The sequence below is a fragment of the Bos grunniens genome, chromosome 3 (genome assembly GCF_055505025.1).
Source record: "Bos grunniens cultivar Pamir isolate PY7600 chromosome 3, Bosgru_T2T1.0, whole genome shotgun sequence".
Taxonomy (NCBI): domain Eukaryota; kingdom Metazoa; phylum Chordata; class Mammalia; order Artiodactyla; family Bovidae; genus Bos; species Bos grunniens.
The window spans coordinates 31,767,063-31,793,535 of record NC_141167.1 but is presented as its reverse complement, the minus strand read 5'-3'; the positions used below and the strand labels follow the sequence as shown (position 1 = coordinate 31,793,535).

At 42.1% G+C, this 26,473-nt stretch overlaps 1 protein-coding gene across 2 annotated transcripts in view; it reads left to right on the top strand.

Annotated features, from left to right (window-relative positions):
* Window positions 1-1,085: 1,085 nt before the first annotated feature.
* Window positions 1,086-26,473, top strand: part of PLPP3 (phospholipid phosphatase 3) — an 89,386-nt gene continuing 63,998 nt past the window's right edge. For both annotated transcript variants that reach the window (XM_086390180.1, XM_086390179.1), the window contains exon 1: window positions 1,086-1,686. In XM_086390180.1, the coding sequence (XP_086246306.1) occupies window positions 1,548-1,686 (139 nt within the window). In that variant the 5' untranslated portion in view covers window positions 1,086-1,547. The remainder of the gene's footprint in view (window positions 1,687-26,473) is intronic.

The window sequence follows — 26,473 nt, the reverse complement described above, 5'->3', positions numbered from 1 at the left end:
AGTAAAATTAAAAATAATTTAAAAGCATATAACAATCTCTAAGGCAAAGCATTAGATCACCCCCAAACTACCCCCCACCCCCGCATAGTGGTACAGGTAGGTTGGGGGCCAGTTGATCTAGTGGAGGGCTTGGAATTCCTTCACCCTGGAAACAGGAGTAAAAATCACAGTTAACACCTATACCTGGCACTGTTCTAGGCCCTGAGGTAGGTTAGCTATTTAAGTCTTCACAATTCCTCTGTTTTGGAGAAATACATTAACTCCAGTTGACATATCGGGAAATCGGAGTACAGAGCTGTGGCCAGGCCAGGATTTCAAACCACAGGTCCAGTTCCAGAGTCCTGCAGTTCTTTTCCTGTTCCTATCCTCGGAATCCTGGGCTTCCCTGCCTGCAATGCAGAAGATGCAGGAGACGAGGGTTTGATGCCTGGGTCAGGAAGATCCCTTGCAGGAGGAAACTGGCTACCCACTCCAGTATTCTTGACTGGAAAATTCCAGGGACCGAGGCGCCTGGCGGGCTCCAGTCCATGGGTCCATACAGTCACAAAGCGTCAGACACGACTGAGCACACACACACACACACACCCCCCCTCAGATTTTACCCCAGTATCTGGTGCTGGGTGTTAAGATCTTAAAAACAATAAAAAACGATTTTTTTTCCTTTGAATATTTTTGGGATAATACGATTCAAATCAAAATAAAGACTTGAAAGCCCCAAACGTGTCACAGAGAAGAAACGCTTTTGAGCTGTACAGCCTAAACTTAAGCCTGACCCAAGGCCAGCAAGAAAATGTTTCTTTTTATACTTGTTTTCCCCCCTCCTTTTGTGACAGTTCAGTGTTTCTGAACGCTAGGGGCTCCCGGATTCTCTGGTTTGAGAGTAACTTTTCCTTTTAGGATTTTTTTTTTTTTTTTGGAAGGGGGTGGGGGAAAATGTGGCCTTAATTATCCTACGTCTTAGGCTGCTTAAGGAAGGGGCTGTGCTTTCAGAATCCCTTCTGAGCCAAGTAAGGAGGTCCCTCTCTTTCCCTCTCTCTTTTTTAAAAGGACCTCGTGCAATAAAAGTGCTGAAAACAAACCCTGGTGATCACAGCGGCAGCCGCGGCGGCAGCAGCAGCAGCAGAAAGAGGAGGAGGAGGAGGAAAGTTGGAGTCGCGGCAGCGCTCGGTGGTGGCTGGGCTCCGCTCAGCTCCGCTCCGCGCAGCTCCCATTCATTAAGCAACCAGGCGCGGAGGAAGGTGGCCGAGCGCCCGGGCTGCCCACTCGCTGGTTTGCTCAGAGACACGCCAGCTCGCGTTGCAAGCAGCGCAGCGCTGCAGAACTTTCCTCTCGAGAAGTTGGCTCTTTTCACCCTGGACTTTCGAACGATTCAGGGTTGAGACAGGAAAAGCAGAGGAGCCCCAGGGGGAGCAGAAAGCACCACCGCCTGCCTTTGGAAGCGGGCAGCGGGGCCGCATTCTCCCGCCGCGCCCCGAGCAGCCTCGGCCGGGAGGCGACCCGGGCGTCTGGGTGTGTGGTTGCTGTCGCCGGGCGTCTTGACCAGCGCCATGCAAAACTACAAGTACGACAAGGCGATCGTCGCAGAGAGCAAGAACGGCGGCAGCCCGGCGCTCAACAACAACCCGAGGAAGGGAGGCAGCAAGCGGGTGTTGCTCATCTGCCTGGACCTCTTCTGCCTCTTCATGGGTGAGCCCGGCCCCACTGTCCCTCGGGCCCTCGGCGCCCGGCGCGCGTCCCAGCCCGACTCGGGCTGCGCACGGGGCGGCGTCTCCCGGCGGTGCCGCGCAGTCAGCCTCGGGGGCCCCTGCAGGCTTCTCGGGGAGCCTTCGCGCTGCTCTCGGCCCCCGGGTCCCCGCCCTCTCGGTTCCCGCCGCCTCCCCGGCCTGTAGAGAAGTGTTGGGAGCGCTGTAGGCTTTCGCGGGCCACTTGGACACCGAATCCTAAAAGCCGAGCTGCAGTTGGAAGCTCGGGTAGAATCCCACGAAAAGAGTGGGCTCGTCCCGTTAGGAAAGGGGAAGTCGATGGAACCGGGACCCGGAGCCGGCGTAGAGCTGGTTGGACATCCATCCAAGTAAGATGGATCTCCTGGAGCGCCGGGCTCCCGCCTGGAGAGCGCTACCTTCTCCCGGCCGAATGTAAACATTCAGCCCTTCCGCTGAGACTGCCCAGGCCTTTTCACTTGCTGCTCTCCTGCACGCCCCCCAGGGGTTGGGAGAGTGCTCTCGAGGGGCTTGATGCGTGGTGCCGACCCAGCAGTCACTTTTAAAGCGCCTACTGTGTACCAGGTGTTAGTTTTGACTGGCCCTCTCCGTGACTCGGTGCAGTACGAGCGAGGAGGTCCATTTCACCAGTGAGGAAACTGAGGGACTGGGAAAACTAGCCACCGTCCTGCATTGGGACCAGCATTAATTGTACTCCCGAAAAGTTGAGGCAGTAGCTTGCTTCTGTTTTCCAAATTGTTTGGAAGTCACAGCTAGAAGGAGTATAGGGCGTGGGGTGGGAGGGTCAGGAGGATTTATGAACTGCCCCCGGGGCGAGGGGTGGCTATTGACACGAATCTACAGGAGTTCCAAGGTTGAAGTCAGCTTAGATTTTTTTTTTAAGCGAATCATGGTGAAGTGGAAAGCGTGCAGGACTTGTCATCGGAACAGGGCCACTCTGCCACTTGCTGAGTGTGCCACCTAACTGCCTCTTTGGCCTCAGTTTCCTTATCAATTGAGTGAGTGGGTTGAACTAGTTGCTCTCTGAGGCCCCTTCCTGCATTAAGAACTCGGATTTGGTCCAGGGGCTGTTCTGCCAACTCTGCTAACTGAAGAAACATCTGTGTTCCCAGTTTCATTCCCTTAAAATAGAGCTCCTGCACAGGAGGTTCAAGTCCCCTTTGAATTGGATTTGTGCACGCAGAGTGTGCAAACCAGAGACTTCTTGGGCTGAAGTCCCAGGTCCCTGTGTTCATGACTCTGTAGCAGGGTCCTTAACTGAGGTCCATCTGACCTTGGCTTGACTGTCCATAGTGAATTTTCAGAGTCGAAGAAAGAAGAGACTCTCGGAGTTTAAATGGAAGAATGGCCTCTTTTAGGTACACGGAGACAGCTGAAGGTCAATTGTGCTCTGTGGAAGGGAAGCAAGGTGCCTGTAGTTCAGGTCGCAAATCCCATTCTCACCCCTTCATATAAATTCAACATTAAGATGTTATGTAAAGGAATTGTCACTGGGGGGCCCACCTTCCTGAAGGCAACCGACTTATGCACAGTGGGGAGATTAGTGCTTAAAGTCTCCTTGCCAAGCTATTGAATTTTTAAGAGATTCTCCCTGGTCCTGGGGGAGTACCAGGGACCCAGAAACACACTGAAGCTGTTTGCTGTAAACTTATCTGGGGCTTCCAGTCTTTACTGGTGCGGTTTGTTGGTGGAAGGGTGAACTCTTTCTAGACTGTCTGTTGCCATGTACCCTCCTATCTCCAACTTGGTGGTTAGGGAAGCAAAGCTCAGACAGTTTTGTTACCCTTCCTTCTGCTTTCCACTCGGATTTCAGAAGGCAATCCCAAGAGATGGTGTGTCTTATCAAAGGAAAAAGTGTGAAGGAATTTAAGACACACCTATCAGCTATAGTTTAGCCAGGGACACACAAATCCTAAGATACTGTTGTGCATTGAAGGTGTGAGTAAGGTGTACAGTTGTGCATTTCAGCTCTTCATCTGTCCCGAATCTCCCTATGTCCCTTCCAAAGCTAATATTCTATACCTAGCTGTTTATTAAGTTTATTTACTCTTGGCCTGTTCCAGCAAATGGTTTTGTTTACTGTAAAAAATGTTTATAAGATAATAGGATCTTTTATTTTACCGTAAGAATCACACAGCTCTGTTTTAAGGGTATATGCCTTGCCGTTAACATCATGTCAACCAAGTCATTTAAAAAGTGTCTCCCCTGTGCATAGATCAGACCACAATATCACTAATTTGATGCGTCTTGACCTCCTATAATAGGAAACACTGCAAGGTAAACATTTACTTGAGAAATTATGCAGGAGAACTCCCTTTGACTTCCAAAAGAAAATTATTAACACAACATGTGATTTTAATATTCCACACATCACAGTCCTAAAAAAATGTTTCTACTTGGTTCACTTTTTGCCTGGGACTGTCAGTCATGATTTAATTTTTATATAGTCTATTGATCATGTGGTCTGGATTACAAAGCCCTAATATATGACAAAAGACACAGTTTTCTGTTTATTCTCTCACAGGAATATACACCAAGATTCCTCTCCTTGTGTCTGGAAAAAAATAAGAGGCAATGTGCAATATACGTGTTGTTACCTTTTTTGGAATGTAAAATTCTTGGTGAAACAATAGAAGTCCACTCGCCTTTGAGGATGAAAAGAATCTGGTGTCAGAGAATCACCTGTGGGAGTTTATATCTCAGAAAATAGCTATCTTTGCCAATCATTGCTTATAAAAATGGTTATGAATCTTTGCATAGTAGTTTTTCTGAAATTGATTTTGTTTTTCTTTTGGTTGCATAATATGGATGGCCTTCTATTTTTTTTAATACAATGCTTTTGCTGTACCAGGTTACAAGAGAGCAGCAGAGACAATTCCCATGCAAGGAGGAAGGAGCATCTTTTCTATCTAAGCTCTATTAGACTCTTTGTCAAGTAAATTAGTTTATGTACTTTTCACTGCAACTGATGAAGAGACTATCTCCTTTTTATAGATGAGAAAACTGAGATTCACACAAGTCAATTTGAGTTGATCCCTAATCTTCAGCGGGCATGACTGGAGTCCATCCCCCTTCCCTCATCAGAAGAATCTTAAAACTCAGATTATTAGAAAAAGTTTAAAGCTCTGTTGGCAGAAAGCCAGGATTTCTCTGGTGATTCAGTTGGTAAAGAATCGGTCTGCAATGCAGGAGACTGGGGTTCGATCCCTGGGTTGGGAAGATCCCCTGGAGAAGAAAATGTCAACCCACTCCAGTATTCTTGAGTGGGAAATCTCATGGACAGAAGGAGCCTGGTGAGCTACAGTCTATGGGGTTGCAGAAAGCTGGACACACTGAGCAGCTAACACACACACACGCTGCCCCTCCACATTTTCCAGCTCATTATTAGCAATGAAACAGATGGATAAAGGTGGTTCAGCTCTTCTGGTCAATGATATGGTCTCATTGCCCTAAGGCATTGCTTTGATTTGGGGCGGTTCTAACACTGAGTAATTCCCAAATTTTGAGGGTGCTTTTTTACCCTATAAGACAGTGGTTCCAAAAAAAGCACAAAGAGCAGTGCATAACTGTAGTGCAAATGTGCAAATTTGGTAAATCTACGTGGAGCTTCTCTGAGTCATCTCATCTCTTCCCCGTCTCTCTCCCCAGGTATTTACTGACTGCCTCCTCCCAGCCTGTGCATTTTGATAGGTGGGCAGAGTTAGCCAGTCTAGCTTTTTGTCAAGGGCTCTGTTCAAGGGCCTTCATCCTCTGAGGTCAGTGAGCCCATCTGTGAGATGGTGATCAGAGTAGCCGCTCCATTACGTTGCCATGAGCATCAGAGGAAATATTGGATGTGAAAATTATTTGTCATCTCTCAATACTTGGGCAAATGCAAAGGATTTATAACCCAGACCCCTATATGAAGCTTTTGTGGCTGTGTTTATATGCTGTGTCTCAGAATCATAGGTAGATGAGACCATGAAACAAAAACTCAATAACAATATTATAGCAAAGACCACAAAGCATCCACGTCCAAAAGGAGAAGTTCACACTGGCCTAGCAGGTTGAAGACAGATGATTTTCATTCATTGTTGATCTAAATTTTAGCTGAGAAGGCAACCCCTAAAATTTAGCAGTATTTTGAGCCATCCCATCTTCACAGTATATTCTGATCATGCTTTAGAGAAGGTTTTTTGTTCAGAATTTTGAGCATTACTTTGCTAGCATGTGAAATGAGTGCAGTTATGCAGTAGTTTGAAGACTGTTCCTCCTTTGACTTTTGATACTAGAAGGTGGGGTAACTGAGTTTATGGTGGGGGTGGGAGATCTCTGAAGGAACAGGTGTGAAGACTGTTCCTCCTTTGACTTTTGATCCTAGAAGGTGGGGTAACTGAGTTTATGGTGGGGGTGGGAGATCTCTGAAGGAACAGGTGTGAAGACTGTTCCTCCTTTGACTTTTGATCCTAGAAGGTGGGGTAACTGAGTTTATGGTTGGGGTGGGAGATCTTTGAAAGAGCAGGTGTGAAGACTGTTCCTCCTTTGACTTTGGATACTAGAAGGTGGCGTAACTGAGTTTATGGTGGGGGTGGGAGATGTTTGAAGGAGCAGGTGCTCAGGCAGATTTGGTTTGAAAGGCTTGGCTCCTGTGCCATTCCTTACCAGGAAACACGGTTAGTGAGGCAAAGAGAAAGAAACTCAAATGGGTAAAAATAGAGAATTTGGATAGTCAGCAACTATGCTAGTAACTTAGTGGTTCTAGAATGTTTTTGGACACTTCTTGATTTGCAGTTAAAAGGCTGAAACAAAATTCTAGAACTGGTTCAGTCTATGGGATAAATAAAATTATCATGTATTATTATTAAACTCTTCACTTTTAATAGTGAGAGGGAGGCAATGTGATGTAGTGAAGAGGATGGGGGACTTGGAGCCAGAAGTTCAGGTTCCAGGGTGGCCAGTGCCAGCAGCTAGTTGTGTGGTTGTGGCAAGTTAGTTTTTAATGGGTCTCAGTTTTTTCCAACAGTGAAATGACTGGTTGGGCGGGATGATGTCTAATGTCACAAGCTGCCTTGTGACCTTCCAGGACCGATTTCTAGTAGAGAGGAATGAAACTTGGATTTATGGAATGTCTACCTGGTACCTGATACTTGTGCTCTGCTTAGCTCTTGGTTGTATATTAGCCCAGGAAGTCACAAGAATAAGGACCTAGGAATAGGAGCTCTGGTCTTGTACTGCTGTGTCGCTGTGTGCCTTTGAGAACATTCCCTTGACTTCTGTGGGCCTGATTTCTTGATTATGATCACAAAGGAAAGGGATTAAATCATCTCTCAGACCCCTTCTAGCACTAATGATTTTATGAATCTGTGCTGATAGATAACTGGTGTAGAAACCCAGAAATTGTTTCTCATGGATTATTTATCAACAGTTGAATTTTTATGTTTTTGTATCACAGAAGTATTGCTGACAATTAGCTTGAATTGGGGTTCATTCTGGAGGGATAAAGAGCATTGTCTTTTCTTAGAGTTCATCCAATATGCTGAGAACCTGGCTAGATTTTTTCCTGGCCAGATGCGTCCTTTCACCTGCTTCCTAAAATTTATAGGAATTATAGGTGAAATAGGAAGCAAGCCCAACAGGTTTTCCCTTCTATTTTTTTTTTAACTGTGCTATTAGAGTCACTAAGTATGTGTTTTTAATAATGCAGTAGACTTTGATAACTTAATCTACCACATGAACCAAAGAATTTAGAAATAGATTTTCACTTAATAACTAGTGAACCTTCCAGCCAAGAAGCATCCTGCACTGATCGTAATGAGAAGGGAGCCTCCATTTCGTAGGTAAGCCCTGCTGACTCTTCCAGGACATTTGAAAACGTTTATTTCTTCATTGTCTGGATTGGCTAGTTTTTTTTTCCCCCCTCTTAGCTCTTTCATCCCTTTCTCTTGTACTTGATATATGCCATAGGGATATAGCTGCCTTTGTGGGAGACTGTTGAAGTCAGGGTTGGTGGCCTCTTCCACGTTTAGTGCTATTGATTTCCTGTCAGTTTGACATTCTTTCTTTTCCACTTCCTGTGCAGTTGTTTGGGCTGGCAAGCCCTGCTGTGCATAGCATGATGTTAATAATGCCAACCCCCTGGGGCTACTTCCCAGTTTAAAAAGTTTTATTAATGGAGACTTGCTACCCTGAGTGTCAGTTTAACATGGTACACATTATTTGGGGAGTGATAACTTTCAGGATTCCTGCTGTATCAGTACTTTATAACCTCAGCTAATAAGAACACCTGTCTGGTGTGAAATACAGATTCTCAGGCTTCTTTCCAGAAGATTCAAATTCAGTATGCACTGGACCACGGCCTAGGATTCTGTGTTTCATAATAGCTTCTAGTGATTCTTATCAGGCTAAATTTGAGAATCACTGTGTTGTTTAATAGCTAGTGTCTTAATGGCGATTGAGAAAAAGCTATTGGTTTATAGAGAAGGATTAAATGTTCTGGCACTTCTTAAATTGTTAGGTTGTCTGTATTTTTTTTTTTTTTTTTCTGTTTGTGGTCAGTACACCTGTCTTTTCCAATAAAAATGTTTAAGACACCTAGAGATGGCCATCCTAAGTGAAGTGAGTCAAAGACAAATAACATATGATATCTCTCATATGTGGAATCTAATTAAAAAAAACGATACAAATGAACTTGACAAAACAGAAACAGACCTGCAGATGTTGAAAACAAACTTATGGTTACCAAAGGGGGAACGTCCGGGCAGCAGAAGGCGGGGCAGATCAGGAGCGTGGGATGAGCCTATACATACACTATAATATGTAAGATAGATAACCAACAAGGACCTCTGTACAGCACAGGAAACTCTACTCAGTGTTCTGTGATAACCTATATAAGAAAAGAATCTAAAAAATGAATATGTGTATGTGTATAGCTGAATCTCTTTGCTGTATACCTGAAACTAGCACAATATTGCAAACAAACTAAACTCCAATAAAATTAAGAAAAAGATATTCAAGACTTTTAGAATTCTTTCAAAAGGAAAAATTACCGCTGGGTGCTTGCCTGAAAGTCGCCTGTGATTTTTAGTGCAAGGACTTGGTGAATGTGAAAGTGTCCAACTCTATGCAACCCTATGGACTGTAGCCCACCAGGCTCCTCTGTCCATGGGATTCTCCAGCAAGAATACTGGAGTGGGTTGTCATTTCCTACTCCAGGGAATCTTCCCCATCCAGGGCTTGGTGGTGTCTCCTAGTTGCTGAGAATCTGGGATTTTTACTTAAACTGAGTTCTCTGTAGTATACTTATTGAAGGCCAAGTAACCACTTTGGATAAATGAAGTGTAAACTCTATAAATATTTTCTTTTGAGATATTGAAGTTTGTTGTGTGTGAGTAAAAAGTAAAATGAATGAATTAGATTTCTAAAGAGAGCCTTTAAAAAATCAAAGTTAGCTTGGCAGAGTACTGCAGGAACAGTACAAGCTTTGGATTCACCCAGAGCTGGGTTCAAATCCTGACAGAATGTCCTCTACACATGTGACTTGGGCAAAAACTGTTTAATCTTTCAGGCCTCAGTTTCCTCATCTGTAAAATATAAAAGCAAACCTCATGACACTCATGTATGGTACAGCGTAGATGATATCATAAATCTGAAACTACTTGGAAAAGTTTCAAAGCACTAAGTCATTATTGGGTAGTATGTGGCTATTATTATTCATAGTAATAACATTTTCCTTTCCTCCCCACTGTTCTTACTCCTCAATGGTTCTATGAAATCTTCTTTAATGTTTTGGTTGCAAAGTTGCCTGAAATATATCAGGGGAAACAATTGTGAAGAGAGTCTAAGAAAAAGCCAGACAGGGAATACAAATGTTTTCCATTAGCCAGAGGAGAGCAGTGGCAGTTTTGGGGAAAGTCAGTGTGTGGGAACCTCAAGAGCCTTTGGTGGTTACTTTCTTCTCCTCTGGAAGTGACATGGCCATATCACTTTAAGGGAAAGACAGATACACCTTAGGAAAGCTGGGAGGAAGTTTGGACAAAGGGCCTGTTTTAGGGTCAACTCTTTTATGTGTCTTTTGAAAGCCCAGGGGAAAAAAATCTAACTAAGAAGAGCAGCCATGTTTGAAAATAATCGAAATGCTTGTCATCCAGGGCATTCTCCATGTCTCTTGAGGAAGGGAATAACTGTGATAGTGATTGTATTTATTGTATGCCAACCATGTGCTCTAGATATTTGATCCGTTTAGAGAGGAGGAAACTGCAGTTCAGAGAGGTTAAGTAACTTGAACAAGAGCACCCAGCTAGTAGGAGTCACTAAATTTTCCAGAACTCTTGTCAGCTTACCTTGCTGCCCACTTTCCAACGCAGTTTATGCCATGAAGGCTCTCTCTTTCTATTCCATTCCATTTCATTTATGTCCATGTTACTGGGTCCACATATGTACAAATGTGTTCTGTAGGGCCAATATAGCTTCTATTTTATGTCTTAGTTCTTCGACTGGAAGGCCTGTGGGATCTTACCTCCCCAACCAAGGATTGAACCTGTACCCTCTGCAATGGGAGGCAAAGTCGTAATCACTGGACCACTAGGGAACTCCCAATATAGGACACAAATATGAGTCTTAATGCAAGGATCATATCGGGCAGTAAAGGGCACAGAGTTATATAGAGGTAGCTGCGCAACAGCTTGGTGTGTGCTGACAAGCCTCTCTGGACATAAAGAAAATTCCATCGGAGCAATTTTTCAGTGCCTAGATTTGTGGACACTTTAGAATTTGAAAGTACCTTGAGGATTTCATTATCAGCAATACTGAGATCATTTTTCTATCTCAGTCAGAAAAATAGGCCTCTTTGAACAGGGGACAGGTAGGAGATCTGAGGAGGAAGCACAGGCTTTGGAGACAGACAGGTGGGAGTTTGCTTGTGGTTATAAGCTGTACACCCTTGGGCACGTTGTGACTGTCTCCGAGGTCTCTGTTTCCTCACCTGTGAAATGGGATAGCATGCACTGTGGACCTGTGAGGTGATGCCTGGTATAGTGCATGGCGCTGGCACTCCCCAGCTGCTGTTGTCATTGTCACCACGTCCTAGTCAGTGCTCTTCACATAGGAAGACGTGGAGGCTAGGACTGGTTAGTAGTTGTCCAGTGACGAAGGAGCAGGGCCTAGAACCAGTGCCTTCTTACCATTTTGCTTTTCCGGTGTGTCCTTGTCAGTTTGAAACTTGATATCGTATATGAGGTAGTTCTCCAGAGAGCTCTGTTCTCATTTTTCTCTTGCCTGGGTCAATTAAAAGAGGAACAAGACAAACAGGTTTAACTTTTAATCCAAATCAGAGGATGATAGCTGAGTGAGGCTAGAGACACGTGGTGCAGATTTGATGGACTAGGCAGTTTTTTTTCATATATCGCTTTTCTTCAAACTGGCCCTTGTTCTAGAAACTGCTTATTACCAAAGATCACTGCTGACTGATTTGAACTTGAACAGGCACCGTCTTTTTCAAATGACCTGTCTCAGGAAAGGAGAAAGAGAAGCCAATGTTTTCAAAGTGTTTGCTTTTGACTGAGGAGGAAACTGAGTCTCAGATGAAATAATCTCCTCAAGGCCATGCATGAGCTGGTGGTCCTCATATTCTAAAGAAGGCTAGGTCAGTTTGTCTGACATCCTGGTGAAACTATTCTTCCCTTAAGTCCAAGTTAGATTATAAATGATGATCTGCATTAAAATTCCCAAATTTAAAACAAACTGAACCAAACAACACACATAAGATCCAACTGGCGACTTATGAAAGGAACTTGATGATTTCTGTGTGCTTTTAAACTATACATTGCAATCAGAGTATTGGTGGGAAGTGTGTTTTTGAGGTTTGTCACAAATTAACAAAATGATATGCCTAGAGAGTTTTGCAGAGAAATGCAAATCAGTGTAAGCGCCTTGTCATAATAAGCAGTATGCTTTGGTTCCTGTTTATGTGTCTTTAAAGCACATAATACACATGATTATTGACATGAAGGAAGCTGTTCTCATTGATGGTTTCTTTATATCTGGCCTCCAAATTAGTTTGTGGCATCAATCTGTATAATTTCTAGAGAATCTATTTAATTTTTATGTTTATACCTTTCAAGTATGTCTTATCTTCTGCAGTTGTTTCCTGAGCATCCACTATGTGTAACCCCCCTCAGTCCCTTCTTCCCCTCGGTTTGGGTCGGGAGGTAGGGTTCCTTGCACTTCAAAAATTCCCAGATTGGAAATGGGTACAGACTTTTTAATAATTTCACACATTTAGTCCCACTGACTTGGGAGTGGTAAGGGAGGGGCTATAGCTGCATAAGGAAAAGCAATGAATTTGCCTGAGGGCATGGAGCTGGGTCTTGCTAGAGAAATAATAGCCCACATTATACAGAGTAGAGAAGTAAATGGCAACCCACTCCAGTATTCTTGCCTGGAAATCCCATGGATGGAGGAGCCTGGTGGGCTATAGTCCATGGGGTTGCAGAATTGGACATAGCTGAGTGACTGAGTACATATAGAGTGGGAGAGAGTAGCAGGGGAAGCATCAGATGCTGAGACTTGGAAACAGGAACATGTTTGGGAAGGGTGAGTGGTTGCAGGATGGAATGTAAGTGGTGTATATTTGCATTAAGTTGGGGGGATAGAAGATGTTGGGGATGAGGCTGGAGAGATGATTAGGAGCCAGATTAAAAAGGAGAGTTATAAATGGCAGGCTGCTAAGGACTTGAACTTTATTTTGGAGGACCAGTGAATGAAGTTGTATTTTTGTTTTCATTTTTCTTTTTATTGTGGAATATTTTATATAGAAACCAGATTCAGTATGTACCTAGGATCTGGGTCATAGGGTAACTCCATGTTTAACTTTTTAAGGACCTGCCAAACTGCTTTTCCATAGCAGCTGCATCATTTTAGAAGTGTTGTAAGGTTAGTTAAAATGTGTAAGGAAAAAAAATTGCAAAAGTTTTACAGGCAACCTTTGGAATTAACATATTCATGAGCAATTTTTTAGAGGAGGTAAATCTACTCTGATTTTTGTTTGAGATCTTTGGATTTGAGGAGAGGGAAACTGCAGGCAGAGGAGGGAGATCAATTGAGAGACAGATGAATCTGAGTTACTGGGGACAGAGAGGAGAAGGATGGGTGAAGAAGGAGATTAAAGGAAACTGGGGAGGGGTAAGGTAGAAGGGATGGGAGGATGGTGGTGGGGTTCCTGATCTGGTTGGGAGCCTCTGAACCATGGTAATGCCCCTCCCTCCACAGACATTTTAAATGCAGTGTTTGTAGAAGACTTATGAAGCCCCTATTATAATAGGATTAGTAAATACTTCTTTATATTCATAATCTTATTAAAAAGATGAGGCTATGAGTTTTATATATATATATATATATATTTTATTTATTTATTTGCTCTGTAATCTTTAAATTTCTCAAATGCCCCTTAAAATAAATGGGCCATTAGAAATCCTCTTGGTTTAGGGAAACAGTTTTAAAAGTTTTACTGAGACCCAATTTATATACCATAACATTAATTCATTTAAAGTGTTCAATTCACTGGTTTTTAGTATATATTCACAGAGTTAAGAAACCATTACCGTAATAAATTTTAGAAATTTTTTTTTTAATCACTGCAACAATAAACAAAACTGTACCTGTTAGCTGTCATTCAACATTTACCCTCCTCCTTCCCCATCCCATAGCAACTGCTGATCAACTTTCTATTTCTTTGCCTTTCACTCAGCATACTAGGAGAAGGCAATGGCACCCCACTCCAGTACTTTTGCCTGGAAAATCCCATGGTCGGAGGAGCCTGGTAGGCTGCAGTCCATGGGGTCGAGAAGAGTCGGACACGACTGAGTGACTTCACTTTCACTTTTCACTTTCATGCATTGGAGAAGGAAATGGTAACCCACTCCAGTGTTCTTGCCTGGAGAATCCCAGGGACGGGGGAGCCTGGTGGGCTGCCATCTATGGGGTTACACAGAGTCGGACACGACTGAAGTGACTTAGCAGCAGCAGCAGCAGCAGCAGCATGATATTTTCAAGGTTCATCCGTATAGTAGCATGTATGTTCAGCTTGTATCAGTACTTCGTCTACTTTTATTGCCAAGTAATATTCCATTATATGGACATACTGCATTTGGTTTATACATCTATTGGTTGCTAGAGCATTGGGTTATTTACCCTTTTTGGGTCTTATGAATAGTGCTGTTATAAACATTCATATACAGATTTTTGTATAGACACAGAATTTCAATACTCATGGGTATATTTACCTGGGAATAGATATGCAGAATGATATGGTAACTCTATGTTTAACTTTCTGAGGAACTGCCAAACTATTTTCCATAGTGGCTGTACCATTTTATCAATAGAGGTGTCTTAAAATTAATTAAGATATATATGGGAAAAATGCAAACATTTTACTGAAGACTTTTGGAATTAACATATTTATGAAAACACTATAGTGTTGCTTTGTTTGTCAGAGAATTTTTCACAAAGAAAATTTTCAACCAGTTTAGCAGTGTCACTGGGTTTAAGATGAGTGAATGGAGAATAATAAAACTGCTTGAGGAATAGCTTGGTGGTCAGCTAGACCCACTCACCTGCTGAGTGACATACTTCCAGAAACTAGAGTGTGACAAGCAGATTCCTGCTTCAGTAAAATGAAAAGCAGCCTTGGATCTTCAGAGTACCCTGAAAACAGTTAAAAGTACAAATATTGAAATCTATATATTCCTTGGATTTGCTTTATGATATTTTTAAGACCATGAAATAGAACTGTAGGTCCTGATAAGACTGATTTCTTTTTTCCCATCCTTTCCCCACTGGAGATACAGCTGTATACGTGATTGCCTCTCAGAAACTAAAATTACGGTCCGTCTTTTAGGTTTATGTGCTGGACACTGGGTGATATTAGAGTATAAGACACAAGGACAAATCTTTAGAAATTGGTTGGAACTGAAAATTACAGTACAGCTTAAGCTATAAGTTAATGAAAAATTAGACCACATACAATTCAAGAGGGTGAGGAAAAGACACTCAACCTTGAATATTAGGAACTTTAGATGATATTTCACTTATCTTTTCAATCACAGAATAATGTAGATGTCAATAACTGGTTTTGCAACTCAGAGAGGGTAAATGATTTGCCCAAGTTCACACAACTAATACGTGTTAAGTCTGGGGTTTGGACTCAGGCCTGACTAAATAATGACAGTTGCCAACATTTACCAAGTACAAGTATGTACCTCTCACTGGGCTATACAGGGTGCAGGCATTCTCTTATTTAATCCTCGCAATATGCCTATGAAGTCTTTATTACTATTATCTGTATTCACAGAATTGAGATTCAGAGATATTAGAAATAACTTAACAAAAGTTACGAGCAAGTGAGTTTGAGTTGGGGTCAGACCTGAGAAGTCCATCTCATGAGGCCATTCTTAAACAATAGGCTCTCCTGCTTTTGTTCTATTTCTGAAGCTCAAGTTTTCTGCACTGTTCCCTGCCAACTTTCACGTCAGTAACACATGAAGACTTGTCCAAAATTAATTAGTCTTGTGATCCTTACCGTGGGTTCTCTGGGCCCATCAAGGTCTACTAGGGCAATCACAGGGCATCTCGTGCGCTTTTCAGAACTTCAGAAATATCTAACATGTACTGTTCATTTTTCAATGATTAACTTGCCTAGGTTAACTGAGAGCATCGGCCTCTGCCCGGACTGGTCAAAGCGCCGGCTTTCTGTGCTTGTGATTTGAGTGTGGAATGACACCTGGCAGATCACTCTGGTCTTGCTGGTTATTTCCACTCATTAGGAGATGTGATCGGCACTTCCCGTGCTTTGATTAACAGAAGCAAACAAATGACTTACATGTAGTTTACCTGGTAAATAAAGATGTCATAGAGAGTCATGGAAGAACGGCAAGGGATCTTTGGTGGTGAAAATGTTGAACATTCTAGAATGGACAGGCAGCTCTGTGGATAGTGGACAATGATTAAATGCCTAATGTCTTCTTTTGAAGCAGCCGTTTGTATTGCTAGCAATGGAAGGAACTTCTGGCAGGCTGAGATTTTAAAATATTTCCAAAGGTAGTCCTCCCTTAATCTGCTGTTTCCTTTTCCATGTTTTCAGTTACCCTTGCTCTGAAAATATTAAGTGGAAAATTCCAGAAATAACTCAAAAGTTTCAACTTGCACACAGTTTGAGTAGTGGGATCAAATCTCTCACCAGGACCCGCAGCTGTCAACATGGGCTGCTACTGACCTCCAGCCATCCATGTTGCTATGTCTTGATGATCCACAATCACCCGATGCAGATGGTCCTGCTCCTGACGTAAGATCAGAAGGTCAATAGTAGCTTAATACTGTATCGAACTTTATCTTATCATGTAGGTATTGTATCATCTTACATCATTGCAAGAAAAAGGGTGGCTACAGTACAAGCAGATATTTTGAAAGAGAGAGACCACATTCACATAACTTTTATTGTAGTATATTATCATAATTGTTCTATTTTATTCTTTGTGATTGTTTTTAATTTCTTCCTGTGCAAAATTTATAAATTAAAACTTTCTCATAGCAAGGGTATGTACATACAGGAAAATTCTTAGTACTTATATTATTCAGTACTGTTCACAGTTTCAGGGACCCACTGGAACGTGCTAAGTCTCTTCAGTCATGTCTGACTCTTTGTGACCCTATGGACTGTAGCCCACCAGGCTCCTCTGTCCATGGGATTCTCTAGGCAAGAATACTGGAGTGGGTTGCTATGCCCTTCTCCAGGGGATCTTCCCAACCCAGGGATTGAACCCAGGCCTCCTGTATCGCAAGCAGATTCTTTACCATCTGAGCCACCAGGGAAGCCCCAGAGGTCTCAGAAGTCTCCCCCCAAAATAGGAAGGCTACTGTACTGGAATCTTGTGTTTAGCAGGCTTCTCATTTAAATCTGTTTGAAGAGAGTGGCTCCAATGACACAGAAGGAGGGATGATGGTCCCACTCTTTGGATGGTCTGTGCTGTAGGCATGGTGTGAATGCAGACTTCTCTGGGGCTGGCTGGGAAATTAAAGTATACTTCTTGGGTCAAAGCATTCAAAATACAGAGCTTTAAATCTCAGGGGAAAATAAGCCCTCTTGATTTTAGGTTTAATTTTCCAAAGGCCAACTGATAGAGTTGAAGAACCTTTAATTATAATTTTGCTTTAAATTGGTTGTTTGTAGCTGTATTGGCCTCAGCTGTGAAATCCAAACATTCATCATTAATTAATAATACCTTTCACTGAATAGTGCTACCAAACGATAATGTGTGCATTAGATAATTTGCATGTAAATATTCTTTCTTGCCTCAGTTCATTTTTCTCAGTCTAGCTCTTAAGCTCCCCAGCCCTGAAAAGCCCCTAGAAAAATATACCCAAACCACCCTACTGAGGAGGTCATTTTCTAGATGTCAACATGAAAAAGGCTGGGAAAGGAACATTTTTGAACCCTTCCACTATAGTCAAGCACATTCCCATTTCTCATCAAAGTCTACAACGGTGAATGGAAGATACTACTGTAACTGATGTTACAGATGTGGCAGTTGCCTTTGGGAAAGGTCTAGGAGCTTGTTGGGTATCCTGTATCTAGAAAATGGTGGAACGCCTGGGATAAGAACCAACCAACACCTGTGTGGACTCTTTCCTCCCATGGTGAAGACTGGCACTAAAATTTGCACTGGCTGCTATTTTCAATTATAAGCATATGGAGAGCCAGCAAGCCAGCCAGAAAGTTTCAAAGTGAAATGACCAGGCCTTGTGAGGTGTTCAAGTGTTATTTGGGGGTTAAAGCATTTTGCCCATTTTACTATTGTTTGTTTCTTTGTAAATTCCTGGAAGATAGAGGTTAGACTCAAAAACCTCTGGGCTGGAAGTGGGAAGGGCATGAACTAAAGAACATCTGTCTCCATTGCAGGCAGTCATGCAAGGGGCTGGTTAACCTGCTTGAATTTCACAGCAACCTATGGAGGAGGGTGTCGGAGTTCATTTCAGTTTTCTCAGCACCTGGTTAGCCCTACCTGTCTCAACTCTTTTTGGTGGGTGGTATATTAATAATTCAGCCAGTTCATCACTAGGGGAGATGGTTTACTGAGACTCCAGGGGAACTGCTTTGCTAGGATCTACTTGGAGCTGGTAGCTTGGACCATGTATCCATTTTGATTCAAACTATGTCACAGAGCTTCCCAACTCCAGTTCTGCAGAACTTGAGATGAGATGAGATGAGATGAATACTTTGCCGATTTTATACAGGAAGGGAATGACTTCTTTTCACGCAGAGGGATAGCAACCTCAGATGATATTGTTAATTCTTCTTATTGGTCTTCTGCAAAGGAGTTTTTTTAAAAGGCCGAGAAATGCAACATTTTGAGTGCAGCAGCTTACACTTGGGTTAGAGGCTCTGTGTATTTCCCAGGCTATTGTAGGGCTCCTATTCAGCTGGGATTTGAATGGAGTGTGATTTGCATAAGAGCAAGTGTATAAAGTAGGTCTTTTTTCCCCTTTCCTCAAAGAAGTTTTGTGGCATTTCTTTTTCTGACAGAGTTGGCATGAAGCTTTGACAAACACAGAGCCATGGAAAAGTTAAACAGGACTGAGAGCAAGCCCATTTTGTACAGATCCTTCACTCTTAGAATGCAGAGCAGCTGGCAGGAGGCAGCTCAGATCATAGGAGTCATGGCAGGGGCTGTTCGTCTGCTGTGAACTGGTGATGAATGGGAAGCCCTCACAGGACCAAGGGGAAAATGGATCATTGCCTATTTACCATTCTTTGTGGTTGGGGGAAACTACAGATGAGAACATTCCTGGACTCAGCTGGCTATCTTATCTATCCTTCAGTATTTATTGAGATAAATACAAAGAGATAACAAAGAAATACTAAAAGGCGGATCCTGCCCTCAAGCGGTAGGTAAGAAGATGGGAAGGGAGACACACATTCATTCTTGGGGAAAACATGACCAGGTGTCTTGAGCTGATCCTTAAATGAAAGTTTAAAAACAGGAGGTCTACGAGGCAGCTCCATGCTGATCCTGGGCTGTGTTCCCAACTTTGCTGTATTAGTTGGGTGATAGAATGGAGATGATGATTTATTCCTTGCCTACTTCATGAAGCTCTTGAGACCAAGAGTATGGTATCATGTTTATATAAGGAAAATGCTTTGAAACTGTAAAGTCATATTTGTACAATGAATATAAATGTATGTGCATGTGGCTTCCCTGGTGGCTCAGACAGGAAGACCTGGGTTCAGTCCCTGGGTTGGGAAGATCCCCTGGAGAAGGAAATGGCAACCCATAGTCTGAATCTGCTGTCCTCTGTTCTCCCTGTTTCTATCCCATTTTATCTTTAATTTAAAAAATATTTATTTATTCAGCTGTGCTGGATCTTACTTGCACCATATGGGATCTACTTTCCCGATCAGGGATCAAACCTGTACCCTCTGCGTTGGGAGTGCAGTCTTAGCCATTGAAGCAGGGAAGTCCCTATTCCATTTTAAATGAATTTCTTCATACACCTAGATCTGAAAACATTCCTTTACAGGTTTTATTTCTAGGGGGATAGGCTCTCCCATATATTATTTATGCATTAACTATATAGGAATAATTTCTCAAAACTGCAATTTTAATCACATAGGTCCTTCTCTTCAGGATTTTTTTGACCACCCCCCCCCGCCCCCCCCACCGCCCCCACCCCACCGCCCTGGTTGACTATACTAAGACTTCTTAGTATATTTGAGGCTCTTTAGAATCTGGCCCCAACCAACCTGCTAGTCCCTTTCTTCCCATCCTCCCACTTTGTGCCTTTGCCCAGATGTTTCCATTCTGTGACTGCTCCAGAAACTTTCCCACCAAATCATTTGTTTGTTCCATATATGTTATTCACCTCTTTTAATCAATTCAAGTGCCACCCAGTCTGTGAAGCCCTTTCTAATTTCCTCTGGGCAGAATTAGTTCTTCTTTAGGCAATCATAGCACTTTGTATTGACCTTTCTTATGTCAAAATTTTTGGCTTGTTTTATAGTTTGGTACAGGTCTGTCTTAAAAGACTATGACTCCCTTGTATAGAACTAATGCTTGAAAATTTTTAATAAAGTCAACACATTGAAGAAAGTGTCAATAAAAGGCTGTTTTGGTAAATATAAACAAGAAGCAAACAGAAAAATACAATTTTTGTTGCCTGTACTGCACAATCTTAAAACAGCTACTGGCACAATATCTCTTCTTTCTATAAATAGCTGAATTATTATTAAGTATAATTATAAAGCTGAACACTGGGTGCTTAATACATACTTCCTGCAAATCAGTGTGATGAAATGGAAAAAGCCTTCACTTGCTAGAGTTTGTAATAGCCTATAATAAAGTATTAATTAACCTGAGAGATCGGGAGTATGTACTTAACTAAAGGCAGCTAGATATTTTAAGTTCAAGTTTTACATGAACATAGTGTTTTGAACTTGGTCAACAGACTGAATTTGTACTAACCATGATAGCTTCCATTAAAAAAAAAAAAAAAAAAAAAGCTGAAGTTACCCTAAAAGCTAGGGCTATATTTTAGGATGATTGGGTTTTTTCATCCTAGTCCTGCCCTAAGGAGAGGCTCTGTGAATGAGCAGAGCAGAAGCCTCCTATCAGAGAAAGATGCCCAAGCGGAGAGTTAAGAAATCTGGGTTTATGTCCTACCTTTCTTGTTAACTTACTGGATCACTTTAGCCAAGCAGCTTTCCTTCTCTGTGACTCTGTTGCCTCATCTGTGAAATGCAGCATGGAGAATTCTCCAGGTATTTCCTCTGAAATCTCTCTCTGTGCCATAAAATATCGTGAAGTTCACGTTGAAGGAGGAAGAGAAGGCTTTTTTTTCTCCTTTCAACTCTTTTCTGTTTTATCATATTACTGTTCTGTTTATTTCTGCTATCACATCAACAGTATTGATTCATTGCTTTTACCCACTGGAAAAACTTTTAAACAATCTCTTAATATCCTGCTGCTGCTGCTGCTGCTAAGTTGTTTCAGTCGTGTCCGACTCTGTGTGACCCCAGAGACGGCATCCCACCAGGCTCCCCCGTCCCTGGGATTCTCCAGGCAAGAACACTGGAGTGGATTGCCATTTCCTTCTCCAATGCATGAAAGTGAAAAGTGAAAGTGAAGTCGCTCAGTCGTGTCCAACTCTTCTCGACCCCATGGACTGCAGCCTATCAGGCTCCTCCGTCCATGGGATTTTCCAGGCAAGAGTACTGGAGTGGGGTGCCATTGCCTTCTCTGCTTAATATCCTAAGACACCACAATTTGTATGTTTACCTTTTTAAATATTCATCTGGGTTAATCTTGCTTCTCATAATTCTGAGAAGGCTGAGATTGAAGTACCAAAATGTCTGATTCAGAAGAGAAAGGAACTCAGAACAGAGCACCTAATGTGTTTTATTCAATCCTTATGATATCCTTGTGTAATGGATTATCACTTGAATTTTACAGATGATAAAACTGAGGCATGAAGAAGTTAGGTACTAGGAAGTAACCCCAGTGTCTACCTTGCTATAATTTTAACCCAGTATCGGCTATGTTTGGTTGTCATGCTGGTAGGTCATTATTAATATTAATAATAATATCAATCAGTTTTCTAATTAGAAGCCCCTGAATAATCGGTGGTGATGCATCACTTCAACTAACATCCATTGAGCACCTTTCATGTACCAAGTACTGTGCTTGGTGTCGGCGTCTAATGATGAATTGGATATAGTCTTCTAGAGTCTTCTAGAATGGACACTGGGCGGTAGCACTTCTAGAAATACAACCTGGACACTGTATAGAGGTAGCAGAATTGAGCTGAGGGGTCTGGGGGTAGTAACATCACCACTTGTTCGGATGGCCAATTCAGAAGAATGCTCTTGTGCACTGTTGCTGAAAACGGCATTGCACTGAAGAACTTCATTGAGCTGAGTGATTCCTCTGCCTAAGTTCTAACCATTGGTACAGTGACCATCCTTTAGAATAATCTTAGATGCAGGAGTGGAGGGGCCCAAGGATCAAGCGTTTCCCCTTGCCCACTCCCATCTCATAGGTGGGGAAACTAGGCTCAGAGAAGTTTACTCTCTTAAGAAAATGAGTAAAATCCAGAGCCAATAAAACCCTTACCTTGTGTAGGTTCAAGTTTAAATCCAATAAATACCTTATTTTAAAGCATCCCTTTACACTGTGGATTTGGTTATTCTGTAAATCAGATAATGGTCCCATGTGTCATAATCTACAAAGCCTTTTAAACCTTAACATAACATCCCAAAGCACTCTTATAGTAAAAATATTCCAAAAATATGATTATGTTAAAAGGAGATAACCCTCTCACCATCCCTCCAAATTCCATTCCCTGGAGGCATTGCTGTTAACAGTTTGTAGTTCCTGCCGACCTTATTTTGAATGCACAGGTATTCTCAGTGGCACCTTCATCCACATCGGTCTCATTTTTTTTCCTGGACACACCCCACAGATGTCTGCTTCTGGCCTTGGATCATGTCTTTGCTCTTCAAAGCACCCTCCCCTTCTTCTCTGCCTATGGGAAATAGTATCCACCGCTAGGCTGGTTTCTGCACATCTCATGCCCTCACTAGTCCAACCTTAGGGAACTTTCACGTAGTGACCTTCAATCACTTTGTTGGTCTTTTCTTTCCTAAATAATGGGACAGGTGAGTGAGATGATCTTTAAGCTTTGCTGAGTTCATCAAATATAAAGGACTCCACATTTAGTTCAGTGCTTCCTGGTTGGATATTTTGATCCATGTTGAATTGCTGAATCCTATCAGAGGGTTGCGACATAAAAGGAGAGATGAAGAGAGTCACCCTAAGAAGTTCCCACAGTTTAAACTCAAGTCAGAAAGTTTTAAACTTTCAGAGGCCACATGACATAGTGGAAAGAGAATGTGTCCTTGGGGACAGTTCTGAACTCAAATCTTGGCTCCACCATTTGCTAGCTTATAAGTGGAGGCCAGGGTTGTAACCTCTGAACTTCAGTTTCATCATCTATAAAATGGGAAGAACAATTCCTGTCTGACAGAGCATCCCCAAATCAGGAGATACAGACAGTAGGCTCTTCCACATTAATCTCTACCCTCCTTCCTAAAATCTTTTTGTTTGGAAACTCTTATCTGTCAGAGTTGGCAAGCTTCACAAGGAATGTGAGATAGCCTTACCAGGATGTATAGCAGATGTAGTGTACAGAGAATGGATGAGATGCGGTTTACCTGATCTGTGAAAAGGAAAACTTTGGAGTCCTTCCAGGGACTCATCAAGCAGCTGCACAGATGTAGTTACCTTTCCATCCGCGCTTGATAAAGGAAGGTGTTTTCCCATTTGGAGAGAACCTGCTGGAAATGTGTCTTTAATGCATTCCACTGTTCTGAGGCAAAACTTCCCAAGAGATTGAGCAGAGCCTATGAACCAATATCATTGAAAGTTGATTAAAACTATCATCTTAATTAAATACAAGGGAACAAGAAGTTCTCAGTATTCTGGTAGCAATTAAAGACTAAAGAGTCAATTTGAAGTTGTTTTTGCAACTCTTAAAATAATACTCCCTCTCCCCCACCCCTCATGAAAAGAGTTTTTAGCTATAGACATGCCCTCACATTGAGGTTTTTGAAAGCCATGAGGACCACAAACCTGCTGGCAAAGCCTTCTGCTGCCAAGACATCGAAGTTCTCAAAAGCAAGAGGGTTCAAGCTCAGGATACGCTGATTTGGAAAGAGAGTCCAAACAAAGGGCCTTTTGAGGCAGGAAACTGGGCTTTGGCATCAGCACAGAGCAATGTGGGATTGGAAAAGCGCCCTGGGACTTGCTGAGGAGGAGAGGGACTATGAGATCGATGGAGGAAGTATAAAGTTTCTCCATACAGTGAGAGCTTCTTTCCAAACCCTTGAAAGTTGGTTTCAGAAGCTGTTATCTTTCCTCTGTCAGCTTCATCCGCATGCCTTTAAAATGTGGACTTCACAACATGGTATGTCTTTGAACAGAAAAGGGGAAATGAGTCTCAAAGGTACTTGTGGATGTTCCCCTTTTAGCACGACGCCTGACCTGAAGGCCAGTGGTTTTCTTTGAAAACCAAAGCAACCACATTCATGAATTCATTCATTCACTCGCTTAATTGCAATATTTTCTGATCACCTGCTACATGCTAGGTTATGGGGCTATAAAGCTAAACGGCACAATTCCTACTCACGGAGCTCAACATCTAATTAACCAAAACTTGAAGTATGTCCCACTGTGTTCTGTACACATGACTCTCCTCCCCTCCATCACCCTAATAGGGTTTTACATGTGACCTTTCCTGAGGTGAAACTTGTCGTACAAGTTTACAGGTATCCTAAATAGCAGCGCACTGACCAACAGGAGTCCAGCAGGGCCAGTCCAGGCAGAGGAGCACTATAAGCACAGGGGAAGGCTCAATGATGGAGACGAGGGAAGAGAAAATGAATTCTGATGGATTCTAGTCTTCATTTTTTTTTTTCTGTTGTTCATATTTCATTTATATATCTAAATTCACCTGTCAACTGCTTGGTAAGAGGGAGGGAGGGGAGTGGAAATAGAACAGTAGGAACAACAGAAGGAAAAGGGTGGATTTGGCAGAACCACCGGCAAGAGAACTTAATCCGGAGGGGCTGAGTCAGTGGACTCTGTCCGTCATTGTAGAAGAAGAACAGTGACTTTGGGTTATACATTTGGAAAACTGAGTTTCCTGGAACACAGAGGACTCAACGATTTAAGGCAAAAAGGGACGAACTTTCATGTATTATCGATGTTAACTGTTTACTCTATGCCCCAAATGTGTATTGATAACGTAGCCCATGCTTATATGTCTTCCAAGAATCAGGACTCCAAGCTTACCCAGTCTCTGCCTCGTAATGTTATGTGCCAGGTTACTATTAATTGTTCCTAAACAGTAGTTTTACCAGCATATGCTCCATCAACAAATGCAAACATGCTTGAATTCAGAGGTGTAAGGGCCTTGAATTTGAGTAGAGGTTACCCTAACATTAGATGTTGTCCTGTGACATAGAGATGTCTTGATTCCTACTACAAGTGGTATTTTTGATGACTGAACTTAATCAGAGAAGTTACAATGGCTGGTTGGTAGACTGAACAAGATTTAGAAGAAAACTTTCTGGTGTGTTTGCCAGCACTGGACCACACACATGGCTTTTCTCTTGCTCTTTGAATTGGAGCATTTGTATGGTGGATTAAAATTTTGGGAAAATACTGTGTTCCCTATGTATATGGAGAGATATAAAGAATAAGTGAGGGTTTATGTAGAACCTTGACAATGAAATCTGAGGTGGGGACCTTCTTTTTCTTACTTTTCTATTTCTAGTGCTTAACTTGGGCCTGTACATATAAGTTGTTCAGTAAAAATTCAAGAAAATAGAAAAACCCAAGTCAGTTTTGACACTCACATAAGTTTTATAGATTTTTTTCTCAAGGTAAATTTGTCTTTCAACATGATATGTTAAACTACATCACCAAAAATATAAGGAAAAGAGGGAAGATCATGTATAATTCACCAACTTGCACAAACATTACTATTAGGCATATTCCCTTTTAATCATTTTTTATTTAATTTTCTTTCAGTTACTTAGATTATTTCTGTGTTGCTAATAGTCACCATAATGGAAGTTACTTTGTCTTTGCTTGATTGTATGACCCTTTACAATCATTCAGAATTAAGCATCATCCTCTAATCACACAAATTTCTCTTTCACCCTCTTTCTTTTTCCTTCATCCTGCTCCCCTAGACCAAAACTCTACTGGGGGAGGCACTGTTGCCCCCAGTTTGCTTGGATGCCTGTGACAGTACCACAAACTGGATGCCTTAAACAGCAGAAATATATTGTCTGAGAGATATGGAGATGGAAGTCTGAAATCAAAGTGGTGCAGGGGATTCTTCCTGGGGGCCATGCAGGAGGGATCTGCTCCCGACCTCTCTCTAGCTTATGGATGGCTGTCTTCATGTTCACATGGCATTCTCCCTGTGTACCCTGTATGCGTCTCTGGATCCAAATATCCTTTTCTGCAGGTCATCAATCATATTGGATTAGGACCCACCCTACTGTCGTCATTGTAACTTGATTTACCTCTCCAAAGACCCCCTTTCCAAGTAAGACCACACTTGGAGGTCCTGGGAGGTTAGAATTCCAATATATGAAACTTAGGGGAAGGCACAATTCAATCTCTAACACCTCCCATTTATATGTGAGAAAATTGAGGCCCAAGCCAAGTAGCTGATCTGATTTTGGGCCTAAATGACTCTGAGGTCATGTGCTATCATCACATCCTGTTTTCTCCCCATGAACTGAGAATATCATGAAGAAAGGGGGAAAAAAAATCTTCCTTTATCTGAGTTTATTTATCATGAGATAAGTTTGATGGTTATTAACTGATAAATTTAACTGAATTTGACCAGTTGAAACCTGTATAAATCATGTTATTTAAAAATAAAGTCAAGTATAGGACATTATGCTTAGTTAAAATGTTTTATTGCTCTGAAGCATCTGCTAAGCCTGTTACACAGATTCTTCTGTTCTTATTTGAAAGTACCGGGGAATACAATGACTGGTAGGCTTTATAGCATCCCAGTAATTGTCTGGCAATTGGACCACACTTTATAGCAAAATCAATCAATGTTAGCTATGGATCACCAATTTTTATCTTGTTTGTCTGTCTTTTCTGTAGATTCCGTTTAGGTTTTTCGTTTTCCTTCTCCTGGGC